Source organism: Melanerpes formicivorus, unplaced genomic scaffold (genome assembly GCF_026170545.1).
Source record: "Melanerpes formicivorus ecotype bairdi unplaced genomic scaffold, bMelFor1.0.p_v2 SCAF_22, whole genome shotgun sequence".
Taxonomy (NCBI): Eukaryota; Metazoa; Chordata; class Aves; order Piciformes; family Picidae; genus Melanerpes; species Melanerpes formicivorus.
Window position 1 is genome coordinate 1,954,192 of NW_027142374.1, and position 15,890 is coordinate 1,970,081.

General features: G+C 46.5%; 1 protein-coding gene across 2 annotated transcripts in view; it reads right to left on the reverse strand.

Annotated features, from left to right (window-relative positions):
• The window catches only part of MCF2 (MCF.2 cell line derived transforming sequence), a 75,141-nt gene that overhangs the window by 4,021 nt on the left and 55,230 nt on the right, over nucleotides 1–15,890 (reverse strand). Inside the window, exons 19-29 of one of the 2 annotated variants that reach the window (XM_068151805.1) lie at nucleotides 15,482–15,574; nucleotides 13,878–13,970; nucleotides 12,762–12,887; nucleotides 11,740–11,961; nucleotides 8,718–8,810; nucleotides 7,023–7,101; nucleotides 6,422–6,485; nucleotides 5,836–5,942; nucleotides 5,643–5,755; nucleotides 3,898–4,010; nucleotides 2,289–2,389 (exon numbers count right to left, since the gene is read on the reverse strand). In XM_068151805.1, the coding sequence (XP_068007906.1) occupies nucleotides 2,289–2,389; nucleotides 3,898–4,010; nucleotides 5,643–5,755; nucleotides 5,836–5,942; nucleotides 6,422–6,485; nucleotides 7,023–7,101; nucleotides 8,718–8,810; nucleotides 11,740–11,961; nucleotides 12,762–12,887; nucleotides 13,878–13,970; nucleotides 15,482–15,574 (1,204 nt within the window). The remainder of the gene's footprint in view (nucleotides 1–2,288; nucleotides 2,390–3,897; nucleotides 4,011–5,642; nucleotides 5,756–5,835; nucleotides 5,943–6,421; nucleotides 6,486–7,022; nucleotides 7,102–8,717; nucleotides 8,811–11,739; nucleotides 11,962–12,761; nucleotides 12,888–13,877; nucleotides 13,971–15,481; nucleotides 15,575–15,890) is intronic. The other variant, XM_068151806.1, reaches the window with a different exon arrangement.

Sequence of the window (15,890 nt, forward strand, 5' to 3'; positions counted from 1 at the left end):
GGCTTTCTTTATGGCCACAGTGTAAATCTAAGCAAAAAAATACTGAGGCAAGGGAACCATTTAATCTGTCAGCTAAAGGCTTGGCACTGAAAAAAAATGCCAGAATTCCGGATAGGAAATTCTCTGACTGGAGATAGAGCAGGAGATGAGTAATAATGGAGACACTACTCCTTGCAAAGGACTAAGACTGCCTCTGTTCCAGCCCTGACGTGACTCCAGCACACTCTAGCTCTTGGGGACCCCAGAATATGTTAGTCAAGTTTAGCCTGGTTGCATGCCAAAGAGCATTTCAGCACAAGCATCAAACAGTGCATGAGGGTTACAGTGCTTGCTCTTGCCCCTGCTTTGCTCTGTGAGCTTGGCTGCCCAGTTCTCCCACTGCTATACTGGAGCAAGAGCTCCATCTTCTGAAGAAGTAGAAAACAGAGCCCAATCCAGCCCACATCCCGGAGCAGTTGGTGCTATCAAGTCACCCCTGCTGTAAAATGATTAGTTCACAGAGGAAATGGACTTGCTGAAGGCAAAGGTGTGCTGGAAGATCAGTTTTCAGAGTGCAAGTACATTATGGTTACAAGGACACATCACTGAAAAGCTCTAGGAATAGCTCTTGGAAAGAGCAGGAAAACATCCTACATCATCCTACAACATTGCCTGGAGTGCATGTAAAATTAGAACCGTGCCTAGAGACTGTAAAACATCATCAGCCACAGCAACAGAGAACAGAGGTAACCTTAGGGGAAACAGAGCTCAGTGCTGTGACTAGACCCTGGCAACACGACTCAGAAGCATCTGGGCAGCGGTTTGAGACTTGGAGGAGGATCTTTCTGTTTTTCATCTTGTGAAATGTTCCTTAGTTTGTAATCAGCAGCTCTGTGAACCAGCCTGGAGCTGTGAATCTTCAGGCTATGGGGGTTATGCCCACTGACAAAGCAAACTGGTGCTCCAAGTTTGCCAACACCCTAGTTACAGGATGCATTTATGGCTGGATAAACCTCCTGCACAGGTTGTGGTCCAGGACCTTGTGAGATGTGACAACCAGACTCCTCAAAAAAATAATCTGTAGTGCTCCAGGGTGGCCTCACACCAAAGGGAATCCTCTCAGCTGTGCTCTGCCAGCTCACTAGAAGCTGTCCCTTATTTCACCTCCAGTCTGTGAAATTTGACTGCCCTGCAGCAAAGGAGATCAAAAGCCACCTTCCTCTTTGGGAAGGATTTTGCTGAAATATACTGCAAAACCATCAAGACCTAACTGGAATTTTCAGCTTTTCAGAAGGCTTCCTTCTTCCTGTTTAGCAAAATACTGGATTTTGATCAAAAAAAAAAACCCAACCCCCCCCAAAAAGTATTTAAGAAAAGATCTACTTGCAAAATTTGTTTCCCATGGCCATAACTGATGGATTCTATTTTCTTTTCCTTCACTTTCTTTCTTTTCCTTCACTTTCTTTCTTTTCCTTCACTTTCTCTTCCTTTTCATTTTACTTTATTTATTTTATTATGAGTTAAATCCAGGTGGGTTTCCTGGTTCCCATCACAAACCCTGGTCTCCCCATTTCCAGTGGACAGCATGGTGATGAGGCAATACATGGAGCAGTGATGCTGTGTACATGGCAAGGATGACAGGCTGCTCTTAAGGCATTTTCTTGTGTCATCTGTTATGCTTACCCTGTCTGTTTCTACCTACATTCACAGCTAGAAAATGAGAAGAATTCTTTTGGAGACCAGAAGACTTCTGCTGAAACTTGCTAACCTGTTGCTAAACTTTATTCTACTGATGGCTTAACAAGCAGGCAGCAATGAGGGCAAGGGGGAGGCTGCAGAGATGAAGCATCACCTTGAGGGTGCTGGGGGTCAGCCCACAGCGGCGTTTGCAGCAGGAGGAGGTTTTGCCTAGGGTACCTCCTGTTCCCACAGGGGTTGAGCTACAGCAGCAAAACAGTCATGGGAATCCCTGGTCAGACTCCATCTCTTCTCCTCAATCTCCCACCCAGTGCTCTTGCAAACAAACCCCTAAAATGTAAAACTCTATGCTATTAAAAGCTTGGGCTTAATTTACTAGTGCCTAAAGTCGCAGAAACCTCTTAAGGTTAATACCTTCTGCTGGTTAACCTGCAGAACAAGCTTAATTGACTACTTTGGCAGGCTTTTTGGAGCAGCTGCTTTCTCTTTTATTTTTTTTTTCCTGGAGAGGCTACAGGCAGGCAAGATTTGGTGCATCAAGTGTAATGCAAATGGCTTAAAAGACCTGCTTGGAGTTATGAACTATTTCTGCTAGGCGTGCTATATGATACCTGCAACTTTGGCATTCCGAAATCTGCAGTCACCCACTACGATCTGCAGACTGTGGACAGGGATCCAGCCTTCTTTTCTTCTGTTTAGGTTTTTCACCAACCTTTGAATGACAACAGCATTAGGAAAAGAAACAAACCAACCCAGGAGCACTTTGATGCGGGCACGTTCTACGCAGCTGGCAGAGCAACCAAGAGTTTGTGCAGACCAGGGAAGAGTTTTAACAGGAGCTGGGCATGCATTTAAAGTGTTCTTCCCATCTATATTTAGGAACCTGATTAAAAAGTCTGCAGGGGGAATGCAGTTGCCTTAGGCCCCTCTTCAGTCAGTGGAGAGGAACAGTACTCTCCAGAGCATATATTACCTTGCCTGAGAGCTCCAGAGATGCTAGATTTCCTTCACTGAATACTGATGGAGCCAAGAGCCATTACTTTCCTCACTTTTCTGCTATTGAGCTAGATTGATAGGATTAATTTAGGCAAGGTACTATAAGTAAATTTCAGCCAAGATTTAGGCAGCTGGAAATACTCCTGCTCAGAAAATGCTCATTCACAGGGTGAAATTTGGGCTAACAAATATCTTTGGTGTGAGAAATCTTTGCCTGCCATTGGCCAAAACCACCAGGAGAGGAGGTAAGCATCCAGCAGAACTCAGATTGTTGCTGTTGATGTACATCTTGCTTTGGCTATTTGCAAAATGCAGTTGGACTAGACCATCATTGTCCTTTCCAACTGAAATATTATAGCCTAGTCTATGCTACACTAGCCTATTTTCTCTTTAAAGGGCAAGGGCTGTAGAGTCAGCCAGGAATCCTCCATGGGACACTTGTGTCTGTGCATTTATGGGCTAGTGCCTGCACAACTCTGACTCAGGCTCCTGCTAAAATCACCCCTCCCACACTCTGAACAAGGCATTAGTGAGCTGCACTCTCTCCTGCTGAGATTCTGAGCTGCCTGAGGAGAGCTAGTCAGAAATTATCCTGGACAGAAAAGACAGTCAAGAAAGCTCAGCCACATTGCTGAAAAAAATCAGAAGAGGGCATGCTGCCCTCTGGGACAAGGAGACTAATGGCTCCACAGGTAGGAGGCTGAGTATAGTGATTTTTTTCAGGCAATGCTCCCAACCATATGGAAAGAACCAGCTTTGAAGTCTAGTGCTGCAAGCCACAGCTTTAAATACAACAGAAAGATGAGATGGTCCACAGCCATTAACCAGGTATCTCTCACACAGCTGCTTGAGGGCGGAAAATGTCTTGCAGTGACTCAGTATTGCTATTAGTAAGCCCAGAGTAACAAAGCCAACAGCTGAGCAGGGGTGGGCAAAAAGCTCTCACTTGAAGCATCATCTGACATGGGAAGACTGTGGCAAGGGGGACTGTGAAGATGTTGGTAAAGCACAGCTTGCCCAGACTCCCATGGCAAGGGAAGTCCTGATGTGTTTTTCCAGGCCAAGCCAGCGTGTCTTGCCAAGGGGATAAATTCTCCAGCTTTCTGGAATAGTCTAAAACTTCATCAGAAGTCACAATGAGCGTATCACCAAGCAAGCAAGGTTGCACAGGACTGCTCTGCAGGCTCTTAGAGATAAGGCAAAAAGTAATCCTAAAATACCTACCACTGTCCCTCACCATCTTCATGCAAAAGTTGAATTTCATCCCCGTTTTTCACCAGCAGGTCCTCTGATCCTCTCCTCTTGCAGTCTGCAAGGGCTTTGTATTTTCCTGGAGACTGTGATAAGAAGCGGGGGGGGGGGGGGAAGAGAGGGAAAGAAATCATCTTACTTAGCTGCATTTCATATCACATATTCATAACACAGAGCTGTTGTTTCTGACTGCCACAGGAAACGTGACAGAGCCCTGTCAGCTACCTTAATTAAAGTCATTTCAAAGAAACTGAGGCTTGAGATGTCTCCCTGTGGTGGGTTAAAATTTCCCCTCCCCCAACATTAACATTAACTTTGCCAGCCCAGCCCAGCTGGAAGCAAATGAAAGCTCCATTTACAAGCAAAACTACAGTCTACAATAGAATGCAACAAATATGTACAAAATATACAGCACTGACAATACTGACAGGGATTTACAGCTAACAAACAGCACAAGATCCCCTGTGGTCAAAGACCAGGGGAAGCTACTAGCTTCTCCTTTTCTGCCCCCCTACCCTCCTGTGCAAAAGAAGGGAGAAAGGAGCAGAGGAATGTTAACACCAAAACAATGCAGCCAAGGTCAAGCAGAAGAGAGTTAGTATCTCTCTAGAGCAAAGAAGCAGGAAGAGATTGTTTCGGTACAACTAGCTTAAGTTCCTTATCTCTCCAATGGGATTATTTAGCATTATCTTTGTTTTCCTTTTTTCACACCCAATAGTGATTTATTTACATTTTACTACTTTCCTGCTCAAGATCTGTGTGAAAAAATTTAAAGGCACAGCCTAAAACTACCACACTCCTCAGTGCCCAAACTGAGATATGGAAAACCTGAGAGACATAGAACCATACAATCAGTAACGTTGGAAAAGACCTCAGAGATCATCCAGTCCAACCTGTAGTTGTAGAGAGCAATAAGGTCTCCCCTGAGCCTCCTCTTCTCCAGGCTAAACATTCCCAGCTCCCTCAGCCTCTCCTCATAGGGCTTGTGCTCAAGGCCTCCCCCCAGCCTCTTTGCCCTTCTCTGGACACATTAAAGTGTCTCAATATCCTTCTTATATTGAGGGGCCCAGAACTGGACACAGGAATCAAGGTGTACCCTAACCAGTGTTGAGTACAGGGGCAGAATGACCTCCCTGCTCCTGCTGGCCACACTATTCTTTATGCATACCAGGATGCCATTGGCCTTCTTGGCCACCTGGGCACACAGCTAGCTCATGTTCAGCCAGCTGTCAATCAGCACCCCCAGGTCCCTTTCTCCCTGGCTGCTCTCCAGCCACTCTGTCCCCAGCCTGTAGCACTGCATGGGGTTGTTGTGGCCAAAGTGCAGCACCCAGCACTTGGATTTGTTGAATGCCATCATGTTGGACTCTGCCCATCTGTCCAGCCTGTTGAGGTCCCTCTGGAGAGCCCTTCAACCCTCTAACAGATCAACACCTGCTCCCAACTTGGTGTCATCAGCAAATTTACTGATGACTGACTCAATCCCCTCATCCAGATCATCAATAAAGATATTGAACAGGATGGGGCTCAGAACTGATCCCCGGGGGACATCACTAGCAACTGGCCTCCAGCTGGATGTGGCACTATTCACATGGACAAGATACATCCATTATCCAGTGAAGCAAAAAAAACAACAACCCAACCAAAAAACAACCACCAAAACCAATCTTAAGATGATGGAGAAGAGCAGCACCCAGAGCTTTGGGTGCTGTACTAACCAGCTGGTTCCCATCCTCCTCCTCGGTGTCCGAGCAGTTGGAGAGGTACTGGTTACCTGACCACTCCTCCAGCCCCTCGCAGATTTCCAGGGACTGTGACATTCCTGGCCAGCCTGCAAGACAGCATGAAGCTCAGGTTGGGGGTACCCCAGCAACCCATAGTGTGCCCTGAAGGAAGGGGAAGGATTCATACTTCTGTGGGGCTTGTTCTGGGGTGACACGAGCCCACTGTCCAGCATCACCGGGCTGGTGCGCTCCGAGTCATTCTCCTCTGAGCTGATGGAGGCTCTCTGCTGCTTTCTGAATGGTGGAACAAAAAGGAAATCAGTCTCAATTTTACTTTAGGAATAAACATGAATTCCAGGGGGGTTGTAAAGCAAGGCCAGAAATAATAATGGTACTTTTTAATATGTGCTTCTATAAGGGTTAAAGACTTCAGGGCTTGGATTTAGTTTTTTGGGAGGGGAAAATAAAATTGCTGCAGCATCTTTCCCTGAATTTCAACACCAGCTTTGATCTTTGGCTCCACTTGCAGAGGAGCTGCAGCTCAAGCTGAGCCGCCAGGGGAGCACTCAAGGGTGCCCCTGACAGCTCGTGTCCCCAGACCAGTGCCACCAAAGGATGAGCAGCAGCACATCCCTCCTGTCCTGCCCAAAGGTCTCAGACAAAAATGGGGTGGGGGAACATAGCACGGAGCCAGGAGATGGCCAGAAAGCACTTGGGTGCCTAATGACTGGGGGGTAGCAGAGAGAGCCCCCAGTCCAGCTCCTGAGACTCACCCATCACTCAGCTGGGATGAGAGGGGGAGCTGGTCCACGCACAAGCTGGGCTGCTGCTTCTCCACTGTGGGGAGGACAAACACCAGAAGAAAAAACAAATCCCGTTTTTTTAGTTGGTAATTGTCAGGCTTGAAGCATTACCTTAAAAGTTAGATCTTTTGTACAACCCTCATGCTTTCTGTTTAGAGAAAAACAGACCTAGAGACTCTTGGCAAAATACAGACTTAGTTATGATGAAGGTGGCCTGGTAGCACAAATCCAATAGTGAGCGTGCCACTGTAGACTCTAATATGCTTTAAACTACACATCTGTTATGTATCTGGTTGAATTAAGCCCCTGATAATGAATGTGAAATAATCCCCAAGATAATGACAACAAAAAGGTACTTCTGTAATTCATTTTCACATCTGCACCTGGCCTTTGCTGCTCCAAGTTCTGTTATTTCCCTGCAATTTAAGACCTCTCTCCAGTATGTTGCTACCAGGCGGCTTCTGAAAATCAATTCTCTGCTGAGAATTAGTGGATTTGGAGATTAGCAATGTGAAAATAGGAAAGGTTCTGCTGCAGAGTGAATGCCACAGAGAAATCGGTCCAAATGTACCTTTTATGAGCTCCTGCTGCTTGAACAGAATTTTTCTTATTTCATTCAGCCATGCCATCTTCAGATCTACTGTTTGAGCCTGGAAGAAGGGGGAAAAAAAGTGTCTGAATTTTGAATTAAGAATCTTCCATTACACTGTATGAATAAAATCTTACTTTAGCATGCTGCAATTATCTGAAACACCCTTTTACCCAAAGCCCCCACTACATTTTAAACATTCGTGACCTTTTCAAATTGATGATCCCCAGAACACCCAGGCAAAAGCCACTGGAAACTGTGGAGCCACCACTACAACACAGGGAGTGCAGGCAAAAGCACAAATGTGCAGGATACTGACCCCCTTCACAAAATACCTAAAGGGCCAAATTTGTCTTTTGAATCAGAATCAATAAGGTTGGAAAAGACCTCAGAGATCATCAAGTCCAACCTGTCACCCAACACCTCATGACTACTAAACCATGGCACCAAGTGCCACATCCAATCCCCTCTTGAACACCTCCAGGGATGGTGACTCCACCACCTCCCTGGGCAGCACATTCCAATGGCAAATTACTCTTTCTGGGAAGAACTTTCTCCTCACCTCCAGCCTAAGTTTCCCCTGGCACAGCTTGAGACTCTGTCCTCTTGTTCTGGTGCTGCTTGCCGGGAGAAGAGACCAACTCCCATCCGCCTACAACCTCCTTTAAGGTAGTTGTAGAGAGCAAGAAGGTCTCCCCTGAGCCTCCTCTTCTCCAGGCTGAACAACCCCAGTTCCCTCAGCTGCTCCTCACCAGGCCCTTCACCAGCTATGTTGCCCTTCTCTGGACACATTCAAGTGTCTCACTCTATGTGAACTTGGCTACAGACATCAGCTTCATGACTCTGAGTTGGCTACCATGTTGTAACATGGAGAATAAAAGCTGGGTTCAAGACTAACCAAAAAAAAACCACCCAAAACCCAAAGAAAACTCAGCCAGCAATATAAATGAGAGGAGACCTCATTGTTCTCTACAAGTCCCTGAAAGGAGTTTGGAGTGAGGTGAAGGTCAATCTCTTTTTCCCAGTAACAAGTGATAGAACAAGGGAAAATGTCAAGCTGCACCAGGGGAAGTTTAGGTTGGCTATGAGAAGAAACTTTTTCACTGAGAAGGTTGCCAAAGGCTGGCACAGCCTCTCCAGAAATGTGGTTGAGCCCATATCATTGGAGGCGTTTAAAGGAGACAGAAATACAGTGCTGAGGGCCATGGCCTAGCACCAGGCTTGGTAGAGTTAGAGAATGGTTGGACTCAATGATCTTAAAGGGCTTTTTCAACCAAAACAATTCTGTGAAAGGCTACTGGAGGCTGATCATTTGCCCTGGGAGCAGTTCTGACATCAAGCTGCAGAGGTGCCTGTGGCCTGCTCCATTAAAGCATGAGGCTCATTTTCCAGCTCAATAACATAAGACTCTTAAGCCCAGTTAAACTACTGGTCTGTTTGAGAGGTCATCTGGAATAAAGGCTCTATTTCCAAGACGCAATTCTGCCTCCCTTTAAGATGGTTTTTACTGGGCAACAAGGATCAGCTGCTGGAACAAGTCTGTGATGAACACTGACGTGGACAAAGAGGAAGGAGAACTGCAAGTTAAATGTGATAATCCCATAGAGAGCAATGGGAGAAGTTTCCTTAAGGGTGTTGTGAGGATGTGCAAATACCCAGAGCCTTGAGGCTACACACCTGTACCACATAGACCTCTTCTCGCCCACTGTACCAGATCTCAAATTTCCGGTGGTCTCCTTTCACATTCTCAGTTATTCCAACTGCATTCATCTGCAGATCCAGAAGCACCAAAAGATTAAACACACTACAAACCTTTCCCTCTCCCCTATGAATCCAGACATTTTGCAGCATGTTAAGCAAGCCTAGTTTTACCCAGTTTCACACATTTCATCAACTTTCATTTCAGCAGCAACTAAAAGCCATTAGCTGACTTATCCCTCTGACTTTCCACCAGCTTGCTGTATTTGCAAAAGCTTTCTGAAACCAATCAATGGACTTCAGGGGACAATCATTTGGGAATCAGTGGAACTAACTGAGAAGTCATCTCATAACTCTTTCAGTATGAAATTTCTCTGATGAGGCTTAAGAAGCTTTATGCATGCACAGTGTGCTATTTTTCTCCACAAATTATTTCTGCCATACTATCCTACTCTGCTCTAATGAGGCCACATCTGCAGCACTCTGTCTAGGTCTGGGCTTCCCCAGGTCAAGAGAAACAGGGAACTGCTGGACAAATTCCAATGAAAGGCCACAAGGATGCTGAGGGAACTGAAGCATCTCTCCTATGAGGAGAGGCTGAGAGCACTGGGCTGTTTACCTTGGAGAAGAGCAGATTGAGAGGGGATGTTCTGAATGCTGGTCAATAGCCAATGAGTAGAGGTCATATGGATGAGGCTGGGCTCTTTTCAGTGGTGCCCAGTGATAGGGCCAGGGGCAAGGGGTATAAACTACAACACATGAGTATCTCTTGAACTATTCTGCAGTTTCCAGTTCTGTGCATCTCCTCTGGCATGGCAGATTATACAGAATCACAGAATGGTTTTGGTTGGAAAAGACTTTTAAGATCATCAAGTCCAACCAAGAAGCTCCTACAAAACTGCCCAGGTATCAAGATACCAGAAATTATGGATGATCTGCTACAAGGATGTGAAAGGAAGTGCCAGCTCTGTTCATTCCTGGTAGTGGATTTTGAAATTCTGTTTCCTTCCCTGACCAGGATTTATGGTCCCTCAGCTGTTGGCTCTTGGCAATGCAGACCAAGGTGGGGCAGTGGGGAGCTCTGGGATGGCATTCACAGAATAACAGCATCACAGAGTGTTAGGGGTTGGAAGGGACCTACCAGAGACCACTGAGTCAAACCCTCCCTGCCAGAGCAGGATCACCTATGGCAGGCCACACAGGAATGTATCCAGGTATGAAAGCCTCCAGAGAAGGAGACTCCACAACCTCTTTGGGCAGCCTGTCCCAGTGCTCCATCACCCTCACCACAAAGAACCTTCTCTGTTCTAGCTTGTACCTGTTGTTCCTTGTCCTATCACTGAGCATCACCAAAAAGAGCCTGGTACCTTCATCTGGACACCTACCCCTCAGATATGTATAGACACTGATCAGATCACCTTTCAGTTTTCTCTTCTCAAGACCAAACAGCCCCAGGTCTCTCAGTCTTTCTTCACAGGAGGGATGTTCAAGTCATCTGCACTGCCTTCCATCGTGGTATGAGGCACACTGATTTCCTTGGCATTGCAGTGAGTTTTGAACCTCTTCTAAGTTACTGAATCGCAGCTGAAGAGGCATTAACTGCTGGATATTTTCTCCAGCATGTAAAATACTCTCCTGAGGGGTTCTGCTGTTTGTTTTACAGATGTCCAGCTACACAGCTTCTACCCAGCAGCTTGCTTTAATTCTGAATCCCCAGAAAATACTCTTGGAAAGAAAAATAATACCCTGATGCTCCCATGAATCAAACAAATGTCAAGCTCCAGAAACAGGATTTTACCCTCAGGACAGTAATTCTGCAAACAGACGTGTGCAGATGCAATCCTGCAGCATCCATGGATTCTCTAACCCCAGCCTCTCAGTGTGGCAAGACAAACAACTGGAAAACAAGCCCCCTTGAGGCAAGAGGGAAAAAAAACAACCTTGGCTGTGTTGCCAGGACTCCTGAGTGCAGGACTTTTCCCTCTGAGAAAGCTTTCCCCACACCACCCCTCCAGTTCTTTCAAAAGCACGTATGGCAAAGCAAGTACAAGAGGGAAAACAAGCTCTCAGGAAGAAAATGATGCTGTCTGGGAAAAACATTGAAGTACCTAAACATATGGCCTGGGATTTGCTTTTAATACACAGGTTGTAATGTGCACTGAAGCTGAACAGACTTATCTGCTGTTGCATGGCTTTCCAGTTACTCGTGGCATCTTCCTCCCCAGATCCTGCTGAGATCAGGGACCTGCAGTGCCCCCTTTTATTTTCTCTACTCTAAGATACACTCATATTGAGGTTTTTTTCTTTATCAAGGCAGAGTAATGAGACAAAATGCTGATGTTAGAAGTGCTCATCACATGCCAAAGGTCTCTTTCAGAGGAACAGCTTGGGGTTTTTATTGATAACAGTTAGCATTTATAGGCTTGGGACAGTTGTTTATGTCCTTCACATTTTGCCACTGGCTACTCTCTTCATCTGGTAATTGTACCTTTAGCTGCAGTTAGGGCCTGCCAAAGAAGAGAGGCAGTGAGAAAGGAAGAAAAGTCATCTCTGTATCCTCCTGGCTGGGATATAGGGTTCAGGAGCAGCCCAGCCCAAGGGGCCTCTCTGAGGAGCAGTAGTGTGAAGAGGGTCCTCGCTCTCCCATGTGGGCTGGGGGAGATGCAAAAGACCTCCCCAGTTACATGTCCTCATCCCCACTCCTAGAAAGCAGACTAGGGAAGGGAGGAAGACATGTTCCCATCCTGGGGACTTGCCCATAGCTCCATTTCCCGGGTAGATGCCCTCGCATGTGTGACTCTGTGGGCTCTCTCAGCTGCTGCTTCATCTGGGGGGTCCTCACAGCTTATCACAACCAACAGCATTTCACAGGCATGGCACTTTCATATGAGTCATTTCAGGCCTTGAGAGCAGAAAACAACCCCGTGTTGGGAGGAAAAATACTCTCTGTGTTATTGGTTTACAATACACATGGCAATGGCCCCAACTAAAATGTCCTTACTTTCAAAAAATGCTTAAAACTGTAGGATGAGGTTTTGTCATATCCATCTCCATGCTCCTCTCTCTTCTTGCAGAAGACCAAGGCTTTCTCATACAGGAACAGATGCCTCTGCATTGGCTTGAACCTGGCAAGATCCTTCATCTTTGTTGGACCTTTTCGGTGCCCTGTCCAAACACTGAAAGATCCTTGCATCAACACCTTCCCCAGTTCACTTAGGTCACCCTGGTGAGAGTAGGACAAATGAAACAAAACAAAAAAAGGACAGAAAAGGACACAATTAAACTGTCCAAACAATGACAGGCAATGGGACCAGCTCTGTTCCAAGGCACGTCATTCTAAGAATAGTTCTTCCTGGAAGGATTAGATGATTTGTTTTGTAGTGCTGGCATGGTGCTAGGAGGGTAGCAGAGGTCTCAGACACAGGGCTGTAGCAAATCTATGTGAAGTGATACAAGTCAGCAACTGGAAGAATAGAAAGAGAGAAAAACTCTCAAGCTCCTACAAAAGTCCAGGTAAAGGGTCCTGGCTACTTCAGTGAGAAAGGGCAGATGAGATCTGAACCTGAACTGAGGTCTCAGAGGATGAACTTCTCAAGGAGGCCAGGACTGGGACCAGCAGCTTAGAAAGCAATCCCTTCAACCCTCCCTGAAGCCCTAGGAAAAAGACAACCACTTCAGCATGCAAGGATCAAAATCAGCCTCAGAGAGCACTTAGTTAAATGCTGCATGAGAAACGTTATGAAGACAACCTTATGTGAAGTGTAAGGTGAGCCATGAGAGAGCTTAGGTTCATGCTGGAAAAATACTCTCAAGTACCACAAGGTGGCAAGTATGGGCACCATGAGGCTTTGGGTATGTCCTCTGGATGCAGAGAGTTTCCAATATCTTGAAATCTGATGGGAGGCTGTCACCTGTGCCTAGCTGTTCTACCACCTTTGTCAGCTCATACATTCTGGGACACTCTCATTTCCCAGTGCATCACCTGGCCCCCTGCAAGGGCTCTCATTACCCAAATCTACTCACATCATATCCTGTTATTGAAATCTGATGCATGGAGTCATTGACTGACTTCAGCAAATCCAGCATTGCAACCAGAGCTTCTTGAAGTTCCTGAACTCCATCACAGCTCGTGCTGTACTTTAGCAGCTCCTGAAAATAGAAATGGGAGAGCACATGTTCACACTTCAACAAAGCAGGTTTTTCCATCTCCAAAGTTTCCAAAGCCCAAAAGCAACCTGCACTGCCTGACTTTCTTTTCTCAGATGTCACTGGAAAAAAAACCAAAAGCCTCACTCTAAACCACAGTCAGTATAAGGTGTGGAACCTATCACTGAACCATGGCCCATTTTCCCTGGGGTTCCTTCAGGACAGTGTCAGGTTATAGATTGGTATCACACTCGTCTGAGCTCTTTGTGTTGTGTGTTCCTGCTTTGTAAGAGATGGGAAACAAGGATCAGGTTTTCCATTAGCTGCCAACATGTCATATATGCCTTCAAATGAGATTGCAGCAGATGAGTGTCTTCAGACTGGAATTTATAAAACCCAGAGCCTTCGAGTCAGTAAGTGGAAGACAGGTTAGGGAATTAGATCACCGATATGAAATTACTTCCATTTCACATCTCCTGTGCCCACTGACAGCTTCACGTGTACTCATGTCTCATTCAAGAGCCTAAAAGGTGGGGTTCAGAAGCCACTACCACACTGCTATTTCCCCTTTACAGAGTGGGAATAATAGCACAACCCTGCCTTAGGCACGGGACACAAGAATAAATGTATTAAAGATTATAGGCACTATAACAACCTGAGGAGAAGAAGAGATGCATCAATATAATATATTTCATTCATCATACTTTTATGCTCAGCTCTGGTTCAGTTTTCCCAGCAGTGCTTCAGTCATTTTGCATCTCTGGAGGGATCCAAAGTCATTCTGCCCTTAAAAATGGGCTTGTTAAAAGCACTTGTTCCTCTTTCAGGCATGTGAATTTTTATCTTCATTGCAAGTCGCTATGGAGGGCCAAGATAAGCACTACGTAATCCAAATCTCAGTGCTCACTTACAGGCAGTCTTTAATTGAAAAAGAAAACAAACTGGAAAACAAATCTGTCTCCTGATGTCCCTTCAGAGCAGAATATGAGGTACCTTCAGAAGTAACTGGTATTTTGTCAGGCGCTGCACTGGTTTGAGCAAATAGGAATCCAGCCCCAGTTTGTGCTCTAATTTTCTTTGGCATTCCTGCAAGACACAATTCAGATTATCATAGAATGATAGAATGGGTTGGGTTGGAAGGGACCTGAATGATCATCTAGTTCCAACCTCCCCCTGCCATGGGCAGGGACATCTCCCACAAGAGCAGGTTGCTCAAGGTCTTGAATAACCTCCAGGGAGAGGACATCCACTACATCCCTGGGCAACCTGTTCCAGTGTCTCACCACCCTCACTGTAAAGAATTTCTTCCTAATATCCAGCCTAAATCTCCCCTCTTCCAGCTTAAATCCATTCTCTCTCATCCTGTCACTACAAGCCCAGTACAAGTCACTCCCCAACATTCTTGTAGGCCTCATTCAGGTACTAGAAAGTGTAAGATCTCCCCACAGCCTTCTCTTCTCCAGGCTGAACAGCCCAAACTCTCTCAGCCTGTCCCCACAGGGGAGGGGCTCCAGCCCTCTGATCATCTTTGTGGTCCCCTCTGGACCTATCCCAGCAGATTAAGTTCTGCACCAACTATAAGCAGTAGTTCCAACACCACAACTAGAACGACTTGATGACATTTGAAGATTTCATGTAGAAATGTCATATAGTGCCTGTAATTTACAGAATACAGAATTAACCAGGTTGGAAAAGACCTTCAAGATCATCAAGTCCAACCTATCACCCAACACCATCTAATCAATTAAACAATGGCACTAACTGTCTCATCCAGGCTCTTCCTAAACATTTCCAGTGATGGTGACTCTACCACTTCCCTGGGCAGCACATTCCCATGGCAAATTACTCCTTCTGTGAAGAATTTCTTCCTAACATCCAGCCTAAACCTACCCTGGCACAGCTTGAGACTGTGTCCTCTTGTTCTGGTGCTGGTTGCCTGGGAGAAGAGACCAGCCCCCGCCTGGCTACAACCTCCATTCAGGTAGTTGTAGACAGCAATAAGGTCTCCCCTGAGCCTCCTCTTCCCCAGGCTAAGCAACCCCAGCTCCCTCAGCCTCTCCTCACAGGGCTGTGCTCCAAACCCCTCCCCAGCTTTGTTGTCCTTCTCTGGACACCTTCCAGCAACTCAACATCTTTCCTAAACTGAGGGACCCAAAACTGGACACAGAACTCAAGGTGTGGCCTAACCAGTGCTGAGTACAGGGCAGAATGACCTCCCTGCTCCTGCTGGCCACACTATTGCTGATCCAGGCCAGGATGCCATTGGCCTTCTTGGCCACCTGGGCACACTGCTGGCTCATTTTCAGCCTACTATCAACCAGTACCTCCAGGTCCCTTTCTGCCTGGCCACCCTCTGGCCACTCTGTCCCCACCTTGTAGCACTGCATGGGGTTGTTGTAGAAATCCTACCTGTAGAATGATATAATGAACAGACCTGCCTTCAACTCCTCATGTACAAGAAACTCTGCTGATTTTGTGAGGCTTCCATGGAATAGCAAATAGAACCACACTGCAAAGTCATGGGGTGTTGAGGAGGGTGTTTAGGACAAGTGAGCGTCCCAGGGTGAAGCCTGCCTTGGTAGGAACAGCCAGCTCACCTGGAAGAAGGTGCTCTCAGAGCACTGCCTCCACAGGGACTCAGAGCGGGGCTTGTTCTGGCAGTACTTCTCGTACATCTGGAAATCCTCTCGCTGCAAGGGAAGCCCCAAAGGCAAGTCACACACAGGCACACAAGCCCTGCCGGGCAGCCAGCTGAGGTACACGCTCAAACTGCCACTCTGCTGTTATCTCTGCTGCCAATCTGAGTATCTACATGTCACAGCGTTTGGGATAACAAAAAAACCCAACAGCACTGCTGGGAAATCACAGCAGACCACAGTGTAGTCACGACTGCTGCTCTGCCCCATCTGCTGCTGGCCATCCACCCACGCCCCTGTTGCTGTTGGGGATCAGAAGTGTCTTGCTCAGCTGACACAACTGAGACCTCGCTGAGTGCGACAAACCAGG